Consider the following 21,968-nt stretch of genomic DNA (forward strand, 5'->3'; position numbering starts at 1 on the left):
GTTGTAAGGGGACAGTGTAACGGTCTAGTTCAGCCAAATAGAAGTAGTTAGTACCCTACTTGCAGTTAACATAGCTAGTGTTCGTGGTACTTGGGGATTTGCGTTTATGATGGGGAAAACAACCTAAACTGACTTTGGTTTTAAGCGATTTGAAATGATGAAAATAAATAAACTAAACGTTGTGTGGCGCTATCGTCACACTTTTCTGTGCTGCGCCACCATCATCGCGCTTGTGTTCAGGAGGCAGACAGTGAAACTACAGACATAAACCACATAAACTGATTGCTGACAGAGACGGACCTTTGCTGCTGCTGCGGAGGGACAAAATGTGGCTTCGAGACGAGCTTTTGAAATCCATATGGCACGCGTTCACAGCCCTGGACGTGGATCAACGTGGAAAAGTTTCCAAATCTCAGTTAAAGGTGCGTTTCAGTTTTCACAAGTTTTCAATTTTCAGTTGTTTTTGTTCGAAGCTAAGACGCCCTGTTCGAACTAACTGTACTTCATTAGCATGTGTGACGTTACGATTCGTCCCTACTGTTACGTTAATTGACTCTACCGTCGAACTATACTTCATCAATGTAGTATGACGTTTTTATTCCCACCGTTACGTTAGTTGTTGAATTCATCAACATTTACTTAAATAATAAAATATTGACCTTTTAACCATTTGTAAGTACATTTTGAGTGCATGACTGTTTGCTTGTAAAGTAATTTTATATTGTTACATTGGTAACGTTACTTTTACCTACGCTACAGTACACAATTAAGGGATTTATGCTATCATAATGTATATTTTACTGCAGAGATGCCAATATGTTGTTGATTGATTCACCATTCATTCATTATCACCACCATTCATTATCTTATGTTGCTGCTGTATTTGTGTTTCCCTTGTATTAACTCTTATCTCAGGGAGTTTAAAAATTATAGAACGTTTAGGCATTTTAATATAATAATAATAATAATAATAATATAATATCTATCTACCAACACAGAGAACAGAGGAGACTGTTTGCAAGGGCAGAATATAATCTGGTCCTTGTTTATTTGAAGCTACAGTGCTGTACAGTTAAAATTCAACACTTCTGGGTGTTGACCTCCATTTCAGTTAAACGACCCTTTAGTCTCAGGAGTGAAAAGTCACACTCGACAACATTGTAACACTTGGCTAGTGAAGCTTGTAAATTTAGACATGTTTTCGCGTGTGCGGCTGCAAAGTCTGAAAAATGAGACTAATCTTTAACTTCATCTTTAATTTACCCATACATAAATCATTTTTGCAAGAATGTATAACTGTATAGTAATGTGCCTTGACTTAATATACAGTATCTCCCTTCACCTGCATGCCTTATGGTAGTATCTAATTCACATTCAAATTGTGGTTTCTTTAGGTGCTGTCCCACAGCCTGTGCACAGTAATGAAGATCCCTCATGACCCTGTGGCCCTTGAAGAGCATTTCAAAGATGATAATAAAGGGCCTCTGTCCAACCAGGGCTACATGCCTTACCTCAACAAGTTTATTCTTGACAAGGTGGGGTCAAACATGCGGAAAACGTTGTAGGAGAATGGGAATCTTGTGTTTTTAATCCAGTCAACACACGATAACTAGGGCTGCGTATAGTTTGACATTTTATTATACTAGTGCTAATATGACACCTGAGTTTTGTTACTGTTTGTCGATACAGTTCTTCTGCCCTCACTATGCGTGTGCAGGTATATGCAGCGATCTAAACACACTTCCAATAAAGGTTGAAGACTGAAGTCGGCCTTTGACTTCTTCACTTGAAGCAATTGTGGAACTGTGAAAACAGTTTTGGGCGACAAATTCAATTATAGTGATTATAAATCAGAAAAAGGTGAGATTCCATAAACAAGAGTCAGACCAAAGATATTGTAAAAACTGATTAGTATAGTAACAAGGAAACATGATTTAGGAGTAGCTGACAATTCAGTAGTTGTCAGATGTACTGTCCGCAAGAGTAAAATGTAAAAAGAGGAAAATACACAACAGTTAACCCAACAGTAAATTCAGTTGCTTAGAATGTGGTATTACAGTACGTAGCAACACATTAGTGTCTAAGTCATTACGGTTAGCTTGCTTAGCAGTAAACTGACTGCAGGAAACAAACAAATCAACAGTTAGGGTTAGGGTACTACAAGAAAGTAACCACAGATCTCCAACAAGGACATTTGGGGAGTAGATTATAGAAAAAAAATATTGTCTAAACATAAGCAGTTGTATAAGAACTATGCATAAATAACTTGAAATACTGAACTATCTGATCAAAGAATGGTTAAATAAGATAACCAACCTTACCAGACATTCAATGCAAGTTTTCGGTACCTGACAGTTTTCTATGTATGTTGCATTGAGTTAAAAAAAACAACTTACAAAATAGAAGAAAAACTAACAGAAGAGTGTATGACACAAATTAGGAAGACTAATCATGAACTAAATAACAAAACATTTGCCAGTGCAACACATATGTCTTCTTACTTAATGGTTTTATTTCTTAAGGTGCATTAAAAATGTTTTTATTTTGTACTGTTGTGTCCTGCCTTGGTTGCACCGGATTGTTGTGGTCTGCAGAAGCGCAGAGAACTCTCCTTTTTACTAATCATGAACTGTTTTGCTCTGTAGGAGAGGAAATGGTTACAACCACTTCTATGTTGTACCCACAGGAACGTGTTTTGTCTATTATTTATTAATTAGTAGTATATAAAACATTTAGGTAAAATGGGCTTCATGCTTATATACTCTTTCCAAAAGGGGGATTATTGTCTCTGATAGAGTTTTTGCCCTGTTGCTTAGCAAACACAGTGTAATACACTGCAAACACATCTGTTGAAGTCTCATGTCAGTTAGTAAACTGCTTGAGTTTCACTCTTTGTGCTTGGAAGTTGTTTTCTTGCCTTTCTCTTGTAGGCTCTGACTTGAATAAAAATGAGGCATTTAATTACATCAGGTTTGTACCTCACATCCTGCTGACTGGAGGTTTTGAAAGGAAACAAACACCAGTCTCCTGCTTAGCATTTGTAAACACGCTGCCTTTACTGGTGCTGACCAGTTTGACTTTGACTGACTGAATGGTGCATTTTTATTACCAGGTACAGGAGGAATTTGATATACTGGAGTTCAACAAGATGTGCTGGACACTTTGTTACAAGAAAAATATCTGCACTAAAAATCTACTCATCTCGGATCAGGACGCTTTCAAAGTCTGGTGCATTTTCAACTTTCTGTCAGAAGACAAATACCCACTCGTCATCATTACTGAAGAGGTGAGGAAGATCCTTACAGTTGTTTTCTGTGGAGTTTTTACCAGTAAGTAAACAATCGAGCAGAGAGGAAGGACATTTTTTTAACCATCCCCTCCACTAAACACTTTTTTCTCTGATTGCCTCCTTAGATTGAGTACTTCCTGCGAAAGCTGATGGACGCCATGGGGAGCGGATTGAATGAGGAGAAGTTTGCAGATTACAAGCTGCAGCTGAACAAAAAGAATAATTGCCTGAGTGCCTGGGAGCTGATTGAACTGGTGGGGATGGGTTACTTCAGCAAGGGCATGAACTGCCAGACCCTGTCCATGGGCATCATGGAGGTCTTCCAGGAACTCATACTGGATGTGCTCAAGCAGGTTAGACAGGATTAATCTCATACGTCTGGTGCCCCATTAATCAAACATTTGCTTTATTAATTATCTAAGTAACATATGGAAAAGATCATGAGGCTTCTGGGTATTAGTCTGTGCTTCCTAGAACCTGGGGGGCAGAGCCTGGTCCAGGAGTGGGACAGAATCTGTAGGAATATTAAAACTATGTTGCGCAATGTGAGGGTGCGCCTCATTCAGTTCAAGATTATGCATCGCTTCTATTGGACTCCATCCAGATTGTTTAGACTTGGTTTGGAAGACACCAAATTGTTGGAAATGTAAGACAGAGGACGGCCAATTACTTCATGTCCTATGGTGTGATAAGGTCCAGGAATTTTGGACTTGGATACATGATAACCTATGTCAGATTGCAGGGACCCAGGTTCCATTCAGCCCAAGATTATTTGTTCTAGGAGATAGGTCCATCCTAAGCGGAGTGAGGCTTGTGAGGTGAAAAGATGTCATACAAACAGTTTTCCAGATTAAATGTCTACACGGGAAAATGGGGAAAGTACCTGAGCTTTTTGGAGGGCTCCTAGGAAGCTTTGTGCTGGGGGAGAGACATGTATGATGGGCTTATGGTGTTGTCATTATACATGGGTATACCGGTATTTGGTTTACAATTTGTCTACTTTGTTATTATCTTGTTGTACGGTCTTGTATATTGTGGGTTTTGTGTCATCTTTTCTTGGTTTTTGCCTGGGTGGGTGGTGATGACGAGTGGAGTGTGTGTGTGTGTGTGTGTGTGTGTGTGTGTGTGTGTGAGGGGGGGATACAATTGTTAATCACAAAAAAAGTAACATACATTGTTATACTGAGTAAATCATAGTGCCTGTGGCAGAATAATTAGGCAACTTAAGTGTTTTTGTTTACGTCCACTCTTTGTTTCGAAGGGATACATGATGAAAAAGGGCCACAAAAGAAAGAACTGGACCGAGCGCTGGTTTGTCCTTCGACCCACTTCGCTGTCATACTATGTCTGTGAGGACCTTGTGGAGAAGAAAGGAGACATTATTTTGGACCGAACCTGCTGTGTGGAGGTGTATTGTTATCTATTTATAATACAAAATATATAATGTAATGCTGTTAGGCTGTTTTAAGTAATTCATTTGAAGTGAAATTATAACTGACATTTTCTGAAGGATTTGATTTAGTTCCAAAATAGAATTAGCATTGTCTAAGAGCAGCAACTGTTTGAAGTTTTATAAACCCACATGGTTTGGTAAATTTTGTATGATGTGACTGATGTGCCTTGATATTATTCTCTCCTGCAGTCTCTGCCAGATAAAGAAGGGAAGAAAAACCTGTTCATTATCAAGTGCATTGATAAATGCTTTGAGATCAGCGCATCAGATAAAAAGAAGAAACAGGAATGGCTTCAAGGTATTCCACTGCTCTGTAACCGCCTCATCATAAAGGGTCTCATCATCATCGTCGCTTTATTTTCTTCATCTTTGTCTCTTGAATTTTTGAATGTCATAGAGACGGACTCAGCAGTGTATCTATAGTCAGATTGTTGTGGACATAAACCAACCAATCAGTGATTCCCCTCTCACTCTGTGTTGCGGCAGCTATTCAAACGTGCATCCAGCTGCTGAGGTTGGGGCTGCCGTCTCCTCACCGCGAGGCACGGCTGAGGCGCCGTGAGCTCCGGCAGAGGCAGCAGTCGGAGGAGGACGACCTGGCAGAGAGGCTGAAGCACCTCCAGGGGGCCAATGAGAACAAACAGAGACAGCTGGAGGGTATGAGGAAGGTACTGGTCCAATGCTCAACTCTTCAAACTTAAACTTAAAGGAACACGCCGACTTATTGGGAATTTAGCTTATTCACCGTAACCCCCTGAGTAAGACAAGTCGATACATACCCTTCTCATCTCCGTGCGTGCTGTAACGCTGTCTGACGGCTCCAGCGGCATCAGGCCAGCAGAACATGCAGGTGAATGGTTCCAGTAATCCTACTGCTCCGAATAAGCGACAAAATAACGCCAACATGTTCCTATTTACATGTTGTGATTTGTAGAGTCAGAGCGTGTACAAAAAACAACGTAACATGAGACACAGCCGTCTTCTAACCGTAAACAAACCGGGAACTATATTCTCAGGCGGAAGAATATAGTACTTGGGCGGAGTGATATGCTCGCAGCAAGCCTGTACACACTGTGACTCTACAAATCACAACATGTAAATAGGAACATGTTGGCGTTATTTTGTCAATTTTGTCACAATTCGGAGCAGTAGGCTAGTTGGAACCAGTTACCTGCAGGATCTGTGCTGGGCTAAGCTAATGCTGGAGCCGTCAGACAGCATTACAGCACGCACGGAGATGAGAAGGGTATGTATCGACTTGTCTTACTCTGGGGGTTATGGTGAATAAGCTAAATTCCCAATAAGTCGGCGTGTTCCTTTAAACTTAACTTGACTTTGACTTTGTACACAGGAGTCTTTGTCAGGTCACGTGGGCCCCAGTGAACACTTTTGTCTCAGACATACACCATTACAGTGGTGGCTGGTGACTCAAAAAATTGGGGAGGACAGGAGGAAAACCAACCCCTGGCGTCATGTTAATTTATACAAATTTGCTACTTATCTCTTGTCCCTACCTTCTTGTGTTCAGCTGAAAATTACAATCAAAATCTGGTATTGCAAAGTAGGTTTGCACATACAATGAATTTGTACAATGCTTGTGCATTCGCAAGAAATGGCTTACAAGATTTCTTATAAACAATCACTGCAGGCTCTGGATTAGGGCTTTGACTCCGAACTTCGTTATTCGAATATCATTCGAATATTAAAAAAAATAATGATATTCGAACGAATATTAGCCAGCCCTTAATATTCGAACCTGTTATGGGCATTATTTTTTGTAAATGCGTTTGCTTGTAAACGTTGTTTTAAGTTCAGATTCCGAGGCTTTTTCACGCATTTCAAAATGTAACTACACGTCGCGGCGACGCACGTCTCTCGGCCGTGGCTCGGTAGCGGTGCATTCCCCCCTAATTCTCAAAGAAGGCAGGCTGGCCCAGGGCCAGGCCAGATCAGCGGCGTCTTTCTCCCGTCGCGTTCCGCTGTATCTCCTACCTACACCGGCCCCGCACCCTGTCCCTTCTCCCCGTCCTACCTGCCTGCTCAGTGCTGCTGCACATGAGGAGAGAGCACAGAGGGGAGGGGGGGGCTGCTCCTCAGTCACACAACAGAAAAGAAAGGTGACTGTTTCGGCGGCCACAGGAGAGAAATACATTGCGTGCTTGCTGGACAATACTGGCGACTCTTTTTTATTTTACAGAAAGTCGCTGTCTTTTCTACAGAAAGTCGCCAGATTTGTCGCTAGTCGCTTTTGTGAAAAAAAGTCGCTAAGTTGGCAACACCGCCCACACACACTGGCTCGACGCATACACCAGCACACGAGTATAAACCATTGACATAAGGTATAAACATCAGACCACTTACGTAGGCTACGGTGAAAGCTCCGAACTTCCTGTCGAAAGCACACTGTTTGTGTTTAATCCAGGGTCTGACTTCATTTTTTTTTTAAACTGAAGGCATTTAATGGTCAAAATATTATTAATAAATATTCGAATATATTCGAATATTAATATTAATATACAAACGAACTTCGAATATGATTTTTGGGCAAAAGTCAAAGCGATACTCTGGATGAAAAAATCTTTGTGGATGTGTGATGTCACTAGAAGCCTGTCAGTCCAACGAAGGGGGGATGCAGAACTTAGTATGTTACAGAGGGAACGTACACAACACGCTTTGATTTAAAGTGTTTAAACCAAACCATGAAAATCTGGAATACAGTATTACTGTAGTAGTAAACAATCTCATCTCCGGACGCTCCTCCTATTTATAGCCGACAGATGTTTCTGTTATATTTTATTTATTAAAAACAATCCCAGAGGAAACATTTTTGACCTCTCAAAGGGATATAGTGCTCCCTTTTGGGCCAATCGTTTAAATGAAATTATATCTCGTAAATATAAAAGAGTGCAATCTAACAACACGACAAGCTACTGCTTCAAAAATACTCCTATAGGTTATTATCAGAAATGTCATGATAAAAACAATTAAAATAAATATGAGTAAAACATGTGTTTTTTTGTAGGTACAAATGTGGAGCTATAGTAGGTTAGTCCACGTAATACATCTTGGATCTGGATTTTTAAGTAGATGTCAAAATCTGAGTTTTTGTCTAATTCCCCTTATTTTCACATATTCTGGTTTAAAACGTCCAATTGATAAGAAACAACAACAACACACACACGATGCAGCAGGACATTCACAGTGAAAAGGGAAGCAAAACCTGGTATGCAAACGATACTATAAATCAGGCACAGACACCTGCATCTAGTGGAGGGCCAGGCGTATGAATTCAATTGTTTCAGAGCCGCAGCTTCTCACTTCTCTTTTTACCCTGCCAGATGTTTTTTTTTCTTCAAATGTCAAACACTCATTTGTTTTTATAAGCCCAATTACTGGTTATGTGAAAAGTCACATTACATTTTTGAATATGTGGACTTTGGCATTACCAAGTAAAATATTATATAAAAGACTACAAGGAAAAAGAAAAGTTCAGCTCAATTATTCTTGACCTAGAAATGCACACTGAACCACAGATCCTCTTTAACCAACTTCCAGTAAAGCAGAGAAGTAACAGCTTTTTCCTCTTTTGTGCTTCACAGAAAATGGAAGAGGCTAAGGCTAAGGCAGCAGTAGAGGAGCACAGGAGGAAGCAGACTCAGTTAGACCTGCAGGATCGCTACAGACTGGACCTGGAGAAAGAGAAAATGGTAAAAATGTGCCTCCCACAACTCTGCTCCTTTGTCCTGTGGGCTGATAAGTGTTGACACTGCATATATTTAGTCACCCATTTGTGGTTCCTCCTTCCAGGAAACACAAGCTAAAAAAGTTAAAGTGATATATCCCATGATGTTGAGTCATATTTTGTCTGAGTGTCACATGCACAGACATATTATAGACATAGACATCATTGTCAGTGGTTAAACAGACAAATGCCTTTGTAAGATAAGTTAAACTTAATTGTTTGCTCAGATGAGATTGCATCATTGCAGCAACACATAAGCAGATGTAGATTAGGCTAAAATACAGCAAATGCCACAATACAGCATCACATGTGAAGATTTACAGTTGATTGATTATCTGGGTGTAGATTATTGGTCGGGTTTAAGAGCCTAGTGTGTAAGAATGTGTAACACTGTGTGTGTGTGTGTGTGTGTGTGTGTGTGTGTGTGTGTGTGTGTGTGTGTGTGTGTGTGTGTGTGTGTGTGTGTGTGTGTGTGTGTGTTGCCTCATTCAGGTGCGTCAGCAGATGGAGGAGCAGGTGGCTCAGAAGTCCAGTGAACTGGAGCAGTACCTGCAGCGCGTCCGGGAGCTGGAGGATATGTACCACAGGCTGGAGGAGGCATTAGAGGACGAGAGGCAGGCCAAGCAGGATGAGGAGGCCGTGCTCAAGCTGCAGGCCAGGTCTCACACACACACACACACACACACACACACACACACACACACACACACACACACACACACACACACACACGGGTAAAAACAAAATTAGAGAATCCTAACAATACAGTACAATGAAGTTCAGTACAACAAAATCACAAATACACAACCTCAAAATTGGTAATTTCTTTATACATATAAACATGGGTGTCACAGTGGCCCAGTGTTTAACATTGGTGTCCCACAGCTGTTTAATCCATCTGTAGGCCTAATAATCACTGAAATACCCTCTGTGTATTTTTCATGTTTTTTCCTGTGTAAGTGTGGGATTCCTGCCATAGTCAAAAGACATGCAGGGCAGACTTACTAGAGACAGAATTTGGCAGAATTGAATGTGATCTACAGTAAAGTTCTCAGCCTGTTATGAACAGTTGACAAACTACTCAGGATTTTTCCACACTTACCCATGTGTTATGGCTCCAGCTCCTCATTTCCCTTTGTTCAGATTAAGACTTAAGTGGGTAAAATAGACAATTTAAAGAAAATGTTTTCCATCACAGGTTGCTGGAAGAGGAGGCAGCAAAGAGAGCAGAGCTGGAGCAGATCCACCTGCAGCAGCAGAGGGCGCTGTCTCAGACTGAGGCCGAGAAGCAGGAGCTGGTGGCCGAGCAGCTGGCCAAGGAGAGAGCCCTGCAGGCAGCCATGCTGCAGCTGGAGAGGATGGAGAGGGAGCGCCACGGAGCGCTGGAGCAGTACGAGGTCAGGTCACACATGTGGAGGTTTACACTGATCTAAAAAAAAAAACAACGTTATCTAGGGTGAATATGGTCCCTTGGCATCAGAAATTGTTTTTATTTTTCCATTAAGCAGAAGGCACTATTCTTGGTAATAAAACGACTCTTTTCTTTTTTTCACAAGTATGTTTTTATTATGTTTCACATTTGTGGCATTGTGTTGATTCTTGTTTGATTATTCTTACAAATTATGTTCATGATTCTTATAAATAATGTTCAGCATATGGAACAATAGAACACATCGTGTCAACTAACCTATAGTCAGTTTATAATGATGAGTAAGAAGGTCAGTATTAGTGTTGAGTTTTGTTTACATTTATTCTTTTTAATATTAGTACCATATGATAACAGAGTGCCTGATTTGAAGAAATAGAGACATGTGTCTTTACAGAATCCATTTTTAACTAAAAGAAGCCAAAAGGTATGTTGTTAAATATTAAAATGTGTCCAAACACAAGCAGGAACTTATACAATTAAATTACACTTAATAAAATAAAACTATCAAACTTTTGATTAAAATCACCACTTTATTTTTGAAGATTATCTGCTTGGTATTTTTGCTTTAATTAGATCATGACAGTAGAAACGTCTACTCAAAGTTTCTGTGATCTGATTCTATCTATGTCTCACTTCCCTCTTTATCTTTATCTACAGAAGGTGTCAAGGAAGCTTGAACGAGCAGCTAACAAGACCAAGACCTGGAAGGACAAGGTGACCAAACATGAGGGGCTGGTGCGTCTCATCCAGCCAGGTAGGGACATTGATAGTTTCATAAATTAACATGACACCGATGTATTTGACCGGTGTTTAAGAACTCTGCAAGTTCATGGAAACGGGGCTTCTTGACGTGTATTTGCAAGATTTTGACACTGTAGTATTCTACAATTTGAATTTAGGCCTCATTCACAAAAACACAGTTTATACTGAAAGTTGCATCAGAATACACTATATGGCCAAAAGCATGTGGACACCGCTGTCAACATACTATTCATGTTCTGGGGCCCAGGGCTGGTTCTAATCTGCTATATTAGGGTGGGCTGGTAGAAAAAATAGGTGGGCAATTTGGGCGGTTGGCAGCACGGAGGTTAGAGAAGTGCATTGGTGGCCCAACGGGTGCCACCTTCCAGGCCCTGGCGACATGGCACAAATGTTTGACCTAATCACAGCTGGCCTGGCAACCCACAGATGTATAAGGATGTATATCAACATACGTGGGGGGTGTCTTGGGGTCCTCCCCCAGAAAAAATGGAGCATTTAATACTAAATTTCCTGCATTATGATACATTTTCATGCACCTATTTCTACCTTTTTCTGCATTAATTTATGCTGGAAATGTATTTATTTATGTAAAGGAAAACATAGGGGACAATTGAAAATATAAAAACATAATGGAATATAATGCAGTAAGGCTCTCAGGCATTCTGTATTTCTTTTCAAATATTGATTCTCCTGTAGATCAACTTTTCTCATTTAATGTTATCTCTGCTGAGTCAACACACATTGAGGCCTATGCATGATTTACTCCTGCCTCCTCTTTTACGTCTTTTGTTGGGGAAGTAATCTCTTGAAATGTGCATGTGGCACTTATTCATGTGAACGATACATGCTACATGAATTCATTTTAATTAATAAACCCCTGGACTTTAATAGCTCAGACGTGTTTCAACAAGATTTCTGCTCATGTTCAAAACTTTGTGCACATTTTAAGTAAAACTCATCCCATCTGCCGAGTCATAATATTCCAGACGGTTTTTTTTTTTTTTAATGGTTTTGGCTTAGAAAATGAAGTTCATTCAATTTTGTGGTAACAGTCTTTTTGACCATATAACTAGTAACTTCCAGCCTAAGAACATTGCAAACCCCAGACTTTGAATTATTGTCGTTTCATATTCAGAGTCATACAAATAACGAAGCCAAAACAATGTTCTGCTTTGTTCTGCTCCAACGGAAAGCGTCATGAGTGATTTGTCTGTAAATCCATCTTCAAGTTCAAGTTCAAGTTCCACTTTATTTATCCTTAGAAAAGGAAATTTGGTGACCAGCAGGATATCTAAAAAAACACATGCACATGTCAGCAACATTATAAACACAACACAGGACACACATCAACACCTTCAATAGAGACACTCCTTTCCCCAAAACCAATAACAGAATCTAATTGGACAGTACACAGGTCAATATGTCATAATGAACAATGATGGGAATAAATTAATAAATAAACATTTAAAAGACCATCAAAATATGTCACTCAAGTGAATTCAGTTCCTAATAGCCACAGGAATAAAAGAATCCCTGGCACGTTTAGTTCTTAACATAGGCAGCCTAAAACAGCAACCTGAGGGGAGCAGATTAAACTCCCCAAAGAGTGAGTGATCAGGGCAGTTTAAAATGTGGTTAGCCTTACCCCTGACCCGTTTATCATATATATGTTGCAGCTGTGATAACTGTACCCCAACCACCTTAGATGCTACATTTACCAGCTTTGTTAGCTTACGCTTATTGGTCATTGGAAGAACACTGTACCACACCACAATACAAAATGTCAAGACTGATTCAATAAAACACTGGTAGAACAAAGTCATCAGAGTTTGTTAAAACGCCTCCATCCCTTCTCTTTTAACCCGGTCTTTTAGGTGCTAAAGGACCTCAGAGGATCACTAACTGGGGTCCGGCTTCATTCACCGACGCTGAGCTGGAGCTGAGGAAGAAGTCGTGGCAGGAGAGTAAGAACCAGGGGGCTCAGGCTCAGTAAAACACGCACCATGACAGGTGGATTACACCAATGAGGAAGACTCTGAACTGTCACATTCGAGGTCTGAAGAGGTCTGATAATATAAATGTACTGAGCCACATGACAGCTGCAGAGAAAACTGTTTTACTGATTAGATTTGGGTTTGTTTTTAAAGAACAGCTGGGATTAACTGCCTTTCATCAGTGTCTTAGTAATAAAAAAAATCATATTATTTGACAAAATAATCTTAAATTGAGGTCCATTACTTGCTTTTCTTAGCATATGCAGTTTGCTCAGCTGTCTTGGTGATGATGAGATGTGATTGAAAGCGCCAGGAAAAAATAATGAGATTGAGATTATTTTATGAAAAATGTATTCTCATTCAATTTTCAGTTTTCTTCAGTCTAGTTTTTTATTTTGTAATTCCAGTCCGTCCTTTTTGACTTGCTGTGTTTAATTAAACTGCTTTGCAGTTTTTTCATGTTTTTGTGTTTTGATATAATCGTGTCATTTACTGACAGTGTAACAGTAGATTCATTTCCACTCTCGCTTGGTTTATTAGCTAACATTGAGTGAATACAGTCATAACTCTGATGAAAAAATAAATAAAACACCACCTATTTTTATGAAAGTACATGGCTATTTTCATTTTAGAGGTCCCAACATTTCATAGTTTAAAGAGCAGCTTTTTACTTCTAGCTTTAATTCTTCTTGGGGGGTTAAGACCTTACTTTCATCATGACTCATCCACATTTTGATCATGACAAAGAGTGTCCGCCAGGTGTCACCATTTGAACGGGATCCTCATGAAGTTATACCCCGGCCCAAAACGCTGACAACCACAGTCTTCTTCTGTTTAATTGCAAGAAATCACTGCATGGAAGACATTGTTAAGATGTTTTAGGAGCCCTAGTGTGTCCCCCCCACTGGGTTATGAGGATTTTTCACTCGTAAAGAATAAGTCTGGTGTTATTCTGACCAAAATCAACCGTGTTGGTCCATCTCTAAACACCTTCCAACTTCCCTGTGTGTTCCTACTGAGGTCGTAAATCTTTAAAAAACAGGTCACATACAAAGTTTCACTTTTTAAAAAGGCAGCTGGACTTTGTTGTTTTTAGCAGTTCTGTTGCGGACCTTTTTTCAGCCACTGAATGGCACAAAAACTTCTTTGTAGAATCAACTCATCGTTAGTTTTGTCCTTTTCATGGGATTTGTTGACAATAAGAAAAATATAAAATATTGCCAGCCTTATCTTTTGAGTCGGTAAAGTTGACAGTTCATTTCATATTTTTCAAAAAGCATTGCAGTTACCTGTAGGTCTGCATTGATCAGCCATAACATGACCGATCCACATTAAATACAGTTCTCAGTCACAGTTTTTAGTGCCACAGCACCAAGTGGCCTTGTCAATAACTTCCACACAGTGAGGTATACAGATTTTGAATTTGGGAAAAAGACTGGTATCATCGTACTCGGTATTTGCAAAATGAGTCAAGGTATCAGTATGAGGAGAGAAAAAGTAGAATCGGGGCATCTCTAGTTACCAGCCTGTTTGTATGACAGGTCTGTATGTGTTGTTCAAGATGACTTCATTGTTCCAGTTATCACAAAACAAGATGAGTCACACTTGATGCACTTGACTTGCAGCAGGGAGGGCTCCGTTTTGCTGCGTCTGTGCCAAAACAAATCAGTTTGTGCAACAAAGGACCACTGTTCTCACAGGTACACCTCACCTTTGTCTTCCCCTCCCTCATGTTTCAGTGAAAAAAGAGACAACGTTCCAGAAACATTGTAACTGGGTGGAACAGTCAGCTGTGGGTACTTGTTTGCCTCGTGTCTGCCAGCCAGCACAATGAGCATCTTTACTTTCTAATGTGAAAACTCTCAATCTTAATTTGTTGAAAGGAAAGAGACAGTTCATGTTGAGTTCAGAGTTGTCAGAGCAGGAAATGAGATAAGAACCTGCATTCATGCACTGATCTAACAGTCAGCATCATGCAGATCTCTTTATATCGTGGGTCCCTGATAAGATCAGATATAGAGACAGGTTGTGCAAATCTCTGAGCTAATACTGTAATACTGTACTAGGAATGTTTGTTTTTTACCACCGTAAAAGATGTAATCAACATAGCTTCTCCTTTTATGGAGGTCTTTGTTCGTATGATTGATAGTTCTTCTGCATTTAACAGCAATGTTCAAAAAGATTAGAATAAATAGGTAATGATTGATTGTCAGTGCAGTATTTGTCTTGAATTCTAAGATAAATAGATTTGCTGTTCACGTTTCTTCTATAGGAGATATTTATATCCCAGAATCTGAGAAAAATGTGGCGCTTTTTTGTTGTTGCAAAGACTATTCTCAGAATTGGGAGTTTCTAATCTTCGTAGCTAAATTGCACAAGCCCCTCAACATTCCAAAAATAAGGATATCTCTAGCTGTCTCACCCTCGCCCCATGTGTCCGAACAGTACCCCTAATGCCCATAACCAATTCACCTGATACCCAAAATATCCTCATCGAATTTGATTTGAAACAGGAACATTTCTTGGGGGGGCGAGGTTGTCTGCTGGTGAAAAAATGTTTGGCAGATGCCTGTTTTCTGGGTTAGATGACTTCCCACAGTGACCTCACAGCCCCGAGCATTTCACATGGATGAATGGACTCTGGGTTTAGCTGCACTGAGCAACTGTGGGTCATTTACACTGGCAAGTGAAAAAACATCAGGGCCTCAGACAAATACCTCTAATGGGCCAAGGAAACAGGCTTTAATGCAAACTTTGAAAACCCCACTACTATCCCTTAAAGCTATAAATCAAATGTGTAATTGTGCTTTTCTTCTCATGGATGAGCGGGCGGTGTCCGGATAAGATCATCTGGAGCTCAGTGGATTCATGCATTTGATCATCTCCAAACAAGACCTCCATGTGCTGACATCCTGATTTCTAGGGTGGGACTCGATGTGTGTCGAGCCAATGAGATCAGCGTTTGGAGTTGTTGCGATTAATTTCGGAGCAGGTGCCCACTGAGGGGCCCCCCAGCAGCAGTGAATCAGATCTCAAATTGCCCACATTGCAGAGGCACCCAGGAAATGTAAACTGCTACATAGTCCGCATTCATTGCAACCACAGGGCTACATGGATAATAGGATTTGGAGGACCAATAAAATAAATCAGGATCATCTGTCACTGGAGTATTTTTGGGGGACTTTTCAGGCTATTTTCTCGGACCAGAGGCATTTACTGCAGCTGTGACTGTACATGAAGCGTACAGGATCCAAAAACCAACAAATATGTGCAATTCTGAATTTTTTTCTTTTGATGTGTCTTTTTATGTGAGAGCAGCAAGCTTCTAACCCCACTGAAGTCACGAAACTTTTAGCCAAGGGACGCAAGAACACACATTACACAGCACGGCCGTTTAAAACACTGCTATTCTTATAGATAATAGATGCTTTCATCAGTAATGTGTCTTAAACTTCACAGAAGAAATCACTTGCGGAGGCAATTATGTAGCCTAACTCACGGCATGCTTATGTAACAGCAAGTTAGTTTTATACAACTAATTTGCATTCATCTATGATTCAATAAATGGCAGTATTTGTGGCTTTGTGGGAAATGATTCCTATCATTCCACTCCACAAGTCCTGCTGAATAACTTCCGCTGCTCCCTCTGTTCGTGGGCAGAGGTCCTAATCTCCATGCCTAAAGCAAGAGGCTAAATATGGAGAAGACTGCCAGAAGTTCTGCCCAGATGTTGGCCTGCTGCAGCTCTGCACCTGCTGCCAGTACAAGCCAGCTGGGAGATTGTACTGAGGGACAAACACCCGCAATCTCCCCCCTGACCTTCAGCTTCCTCTCAGAGACCAACCCTCTCTGGACCACAGGAGTGCCGTTCAGAGCCGCCAACCAGGCGCCACAGAGCCTGAGTTGGGGCTCTTGCCCAGTCCCATATTAATTGCTGGCAAGTGAGACACCCATCATCATCCTCTCCAGGCCCTGTTGTTGGCTCTGAATAGAAGAAAAAAAAAACATGAGCTGCAGCGGTGTCTGGTTACTTTTCATTGAGAGAAAATCTTTAATAAAGACGAGGTGTTCATAAGAGGCCAGAAAAACGTGACAATTACAAATAGTCTAAGTTTTCTTCCTGTATCGTATGACTCAATGTGTAACAATAATACGAGTTATGCTGGCAGCTCTGTGAGGCACTGCAGTGCTGTTTGTGCTCAAGGTCAGCATGCTAATATACTCATAATATAAATGCTTAGTTTAGCTTGTTAGCATGCTAACATTTGATGTGTAGCATATAGCACCACAAATAAGTTTTGCAGGTATTTGGTCAAAAACCAAAGTATTGGACAATTTAGAAATTGGACTTGATGGCCCTACATGAAACGTTTAGGAATCACCAACTTAATGTCTGTGCCAAATATGTTGACAATCAGTTGCCACGTTTTAACAACCAAAAGATGGATCCATCAAATAGTTGTTGAGACATGTCACTGTCCAGCTGTATGCCTGTGCAAGCCCACTGTGGGCAGGAGCGAACCCACTCTAATCTCATGGGTTAGCCCAGGCGGGGCCCACACTAGATTTGTCCTATGGGGCTCTCATGGCGGTTTTCTGGGCTTACCCACAGAAAATTATACATTTTGTGTATTGATAGTGTGTTTGGCGTCAGCTAAGACCTAAAGGTAAAACTACCTTGGTACGATAAAGTAATCTATATGAGACTTTGGTTGATTAAAGTGACTGAGGAGACCCACTCCTACTGTACTCATTAGACAAAGAGAGGAACATAAAACTCTCCTGGGACCCTGTGAGGTGATTTATATGTTCCATCCATCTTCGTCCGCTTATCCGGTGTTGGGTTGCGGGGGGAGCAGCTCCAGCAGGGGACCCCAAACTTCCCTTTCCCGAGCCACATCAACCAGCTCCGACTGGGGGATCCCGAGGCGTTCCCAGGCCAGGTTGGAGATATTATCTCTCCACCTAGTCCTGGGTCTTCCCCGTGGCCTCCTCCCAGCTGGACGTGCCTGGAACACCTCCCTAGGGAGGCGCCCAGGGGGCATCCTTACCAGATGCCCGAACCACCTCAGCTGGCTCCTTTCGACGCGAAGGAGCAGCGGCTCTACTCTGAGCTCCTCACGGATGACTGAGCTTCTCACCCTATCTCTAAGGGAGACGCCAGCCACCCTCCTGAGGAAACCCATTTTGGCCGCTTGTACCCTGGATCTCGTTCTTTCGGTCATGACCCAGCCTTCACGACCATAGGTGAGGGTAGGAACGAAAACTGACCGGTAGATCGAGAGCTTTCCCTTCTGGCTCAGCTCTCTTTTCCTCACAATGGTGCGATAAATTGAATGTAATACCGCACCCGCTGCGCCGATTCTCCGACCAATCTCCCACTCCATTGTCCCCTCACTCGTGAACAAAACCCCAAGGTACTTGAACTCCTTCACTTGGGGTAAGGACTCATTCCCTACCTGGAGAAGGCATTCCATCGGTTTCCTGCTGAGAACCATGGCCTCAGATTTAGAGGTGCTGATCCTCATCCCAGCCGCTTCACACTCGGCTGCGAACTGATTCAGTGAGAGCTGAAGGTCACAGGCCGATGAGGCCATCAGGACCACGTCATCTGCAAAAAGCAGCGATGACATCCCCAGCCCACCGAACTGCAACCCCTCCCCACCCCGACTACGCCTTGATATCCTGTCCATAAATATTACAAACAGGATTGGTCACAGAGCGCAGCCCTGGCGGAGGCCAACCCTCACCTGAAACGAGTCCGACTTACTGCCGAGAACCCGGACACAGCTCTCACTTTGGTCGTACAGAGATTGGATGGTCCTGAGAAGAGACCCCCTCACCCCATACTCCCGCAGCACCTCCCACAGTATCTCCCGGGGGACCCGGTCATACACCTTTTCCAGATCCACAAAACACATGTAGACCGGTTGGGCATACTCCCAGGCTCCCTCCAGGATCCTTGCGAGAGTGAAGAGCTGGTCCGTTGTTCCACAACCAGGACGGAATCCGCATTGTTCCTCTTCAACCTGAGGTTCGACTATCGGCTGAACCCTCCTTTCCAGCACCTTGGAGTAGACTTTACCAGGGAGGCTGAGAAGTGTGATACCCCTGTAATTGGCACACACCTCTGGTCCCCCTTTTTAAAAAGGGGAACCACTCCTTTGGCACTGTCCCAGACTTCCACGCAATGTTGAAGAGGCGTGTCAACCAGGACAGCCCCTCCACACCCAGAGCCTTGAGCATTTCTGGACGGATCTCATCAATCCCCGGGGCTTTGCCACTGTGGAGTTGTTTGACTACATCAGTGACTTCCGCCTGGGAAATTGACAACGATCCCCCATCATCCTCCAGCTCTGCCTCTAACATATAGGGCGTATTAGTCGGATTCAGGAGTTCCTCAAAGTGCTCCTTCCACCGCCCTATTACCTCCTCAGTTGAAGTCAACAGTGTCCCATCCTTACTGTACACAGCTTGGATGGTTCCCCGCTTCCTCCTCCTGAGGTGGCGAACAGTTTTCCAGAAGCACCTTGGTGCTGACCGAAAGTCCTTCTCCACGTCTTCTCCAAACTTCTCTTGTTAAAACGTGCTTTGCCTCTTTCACGGCAGAGGCTGCAGCCCTTCGGGCCCTTCAGTACCCTGCAACTGCCTCCGGAGTCCTCTGGGATAAAATATCCTGGAAAGACTCCTTCTTCAGTCGGACGGCTTCCCTGACCACCGGTGTCCACCACGGTGTTCGTGGGTTACCGCCCCTTGAGGCACCTAAGACCCTAAGACCACAGCTCCTCGCCGCAGCTTCAGCAATGGAAACTTTGAACATTGTCCACTCGGGTTCAATGCCCCCAGCCTCCACAGGGATGCACGAAAAGCTCTGCTGGAGGTGTGAGTTGAAAGTCTGTCAGACAGGGGCCTCCTCCAGACGTTCCCAATTTACCCGCACTACCCGTTTGGGCTTACCAGGTCTGTCCAGAGTCTTCCCCCACCCCCTGACCCAACTCACCACTAGATGGTGATTGGTTGACAGCTCCGCCCCTCTCTTCACCCGAGTGTCCAAAACATACGGCCTCAGATCAGATGAAACGATTATAAAATCGATCATTGACCTTCGGCCTAGGGTGCTCTGGTACCAGGTACACTTATGAGCATCCCTATGTTCGAACATGGTGTCTGTTATAGACAATCCATGACTAGCACAGACGTCCAACAACAAACAACCACTCTGGTTTAGATCAGGGAGGCCGTTCCTCCCAATCACGCCTCTCTATGTGTCTCCATCATTGCCCACGTGCGCGTTGAAGTCCCCCAGCAGAACAATGGAGTCCCCCACTGGCGCCCCATGCAGGACTCCACTCAAGGTCTCCAAGAAGGCCGAATACTCCGGACTCCTGTTTGGTGCTAATGCACAAACAACAGTCAGAGTTTTCCCCCCCACAACCCGCAGGCATAGGGAGGCGACCCTCTCGTCCACCGGAGTAAACTCCAACGTAGCGGCGCTCAGCCGGGGGCTTGTGAGTATCCCCAAACCCGCCCGGCGCCTCACACCCTGGGCAACTCCGGAGAAGAAAAGAGTCCAACCCCTATCCAGGAGTACGGTTCCAGAACCGAGACTGTGCGCAGAGGTAAGCCCCACCAGATCTAACCAGTAGCGCTCCACCTCCCGCACCAGTTCCGGCTCCTTCCCCCACAGAGAGGTGACGTTCCACGTCCCCAGAGCCAGTGTCTGCTGCCCGGGTCTGGTCCGTTGAGGCCCCTGACCTTCACTGCCACCCATGTGGCAGTGCACCCGACCCCAGCGGTTCCTCTCACAGGTGGTGGGCCCATGGGCTGGAGAGATGGGAGCCACGTAGCTTTTTCGGGTTGTGCCCGGCTCCGTGGCAAACCCGGCCACCAGACGCTCGCTGACGAGCCCGCCATCTGGGCCTGGCTCCAGACGGGGGCCCCGGGCTTCCTCCGGGCAGGGTCACTCCATCTCTACCTCGTTCACTCATAGAGTTTTTGAACCTTTCTTTGTCTGGCCCCTCACCTGAGACCACTTTGCCTTGGGAGACCCTACCAGGAGCACAAAGCTCCAGACAACACAGCCCTCAGGTTCATAGAGACACACAAACCTCTCCACCACGATAAGGTGATGGTTCCCGGATTTTTATGTTGATATGATGATAAGATGTCTTCCGCCTGTTACAGCTTCGGTCTGAACTGTTGCCAGCATCCAGAGCCAGAGCACCTTGTTGGACTGTTGCAACGTCCAGCCACATGTCAACCCACAGCCATTTGTTTCAGGCCATCGGCTCCCAAGCCAGGACCCAGGCCTGCCTTTTTTGTAAAAACACATTTGTTATTTCAGTTGCAGTGAGTATGGTAAGTTAGTGGAGGTGGTTATTTTCCAAACTTAATTTATAGGGTAATTGTTGGCAAATTGAGTGCCCACACCCAGCGCTGTGGAGGAAGATGAGGTCTGGCAATTCAAATCTACCCTTACCCTAACCCTAACCCATGCTGTGTGGACAGTGGCCCCACACGGGCATGTTTGCTACATTGCAGACGTGTCATGTAAATCACACCGCATAGTCAGTCTTGATGTATCATTCTAGATCAACATGACCAAAAGTGTATAACATTGTTAACAGTAGCTTGACGTCAACCAGCTACATTAAAATCCTGTTTATATGTTAAATGATGACACCACTTTGTACATCCTCAACTACAAAACATGTATCGTTAATGTGTTTTAATGCATTCTGAAGTCATTAAAAAGTCAAAAAAAGTCATAGTATTGTAGTCGAATATAGTCGAAAAGTCATATAGTATATCATGTTGAAAAAACAAAAAAGTAAAAGTATAGCATGTAGAAAAAAAGTCATAGTATAGTATGTCGAATATATATTATAAAGTGTTACCGATGTATTTGTCCCACAAAATCAACTTCTGTAAAGTCACTGAAGGTCAATAAGCTGACTCTTGAAACTGTCTTTCTTTTCAATGTTGGTTGCTTAATAATGCACTTTATGCAGACTGAATACGTAACTACTATGTAACTTTGACAAAAATGTATGCAGACTTCAATGCGAGTCTCCCTATAATTCTACTATATGTAAGTTAATGCCTGAAACACACCAAGTTTGTAAAGTATTGGTTTAGTTGATTTAAAACGAATGGGCTAAAACAGGCAAGGACACTAGTACGGTCCTTTAATGCATCAGTAATGACGGTGTCATAATATAATACATAACATTATTAAAGGAGACATTTTTTACATTTATTTGATATTCCCTCACTTAAACAAGAACACAAGCCATGGG

At 42.8% G+C, this 21,968-nt stretch overlaps 1 protein-coding gene across 1 annotated transcript; it reads left to right on the forward strand.

The window, feature by feature from the left end:
- The first annotated feature begins 242 nt into the window (after window positions 1–242).
- Window positions 243–13,278, forward strand: swap70a (switching B cell complex subunit SWAP70a). Its single transcript, XM_039795935.1, has 12 exons — window positions 243–422; window positions 1,395–1,535; window positions 3,113–3,286; window positions 3,415–3,642; window positions 4,551–4,697; window positions 4,932–5,040; window positions 5,229–5,410; window positions 8,342–8,449; window positions 8,977–9,143; window positions 9,683–9,881; window positions 10,571–10,667; window positions 12,550–13,278. The coding sequence occupies exons 1-12, from the start codon at window positions 327–329 to the stop codon at window positions 12,666–12,668; spliced, it is 1,767 nt and encodes a 588-aa protein (XP_039651869.1). The 5' UTR covers window positions 243–326; the 3' UTR covers window positions 12,669–13,278.
- Window positions 13,279–21,968: the final 8,690 nt, after the last annotated feature.

This window comes from Perca fluviatilis, chromosome 3, assembly GCF_010015445.1.
Source record: "Perca fluviatilis chromosome 3, GENO_Pfluv_1.0, whole genome shotgun sequence".
In the NCBI taxonomy this organism is placed as follows: domain Eukaryota; kingdom Metazoa; phylum Chordata; class Actinopteri; order Perciformes; family Percidae; genus Perca; species Perca fluviatilis.

Bases quoted from the DNA above. Each gene is read 5' to 3' on its own strand.
- swap70a (XM_039795935.1), top strand. From the start codon at position 327: ATGTGGCTTCGAGACGAGCTTTTGAAATCCATATGGCACGCGTTCACA. The intron at 1,536-3,112 runs GTGGGGTCAAAC...TTTTATTACCAG, and splicing joins ACAAGTTTATTCTTGACAAG to GTACAGGAGGAATTTGATAT. The intron at 4,698-4,931 runs GTGTATTGTTAT...TCTCTCCTGCAG, and splicing joins ACCGAACCTGCTGTGTGGAG to TCTCTGCCAGATAAAGAAGG.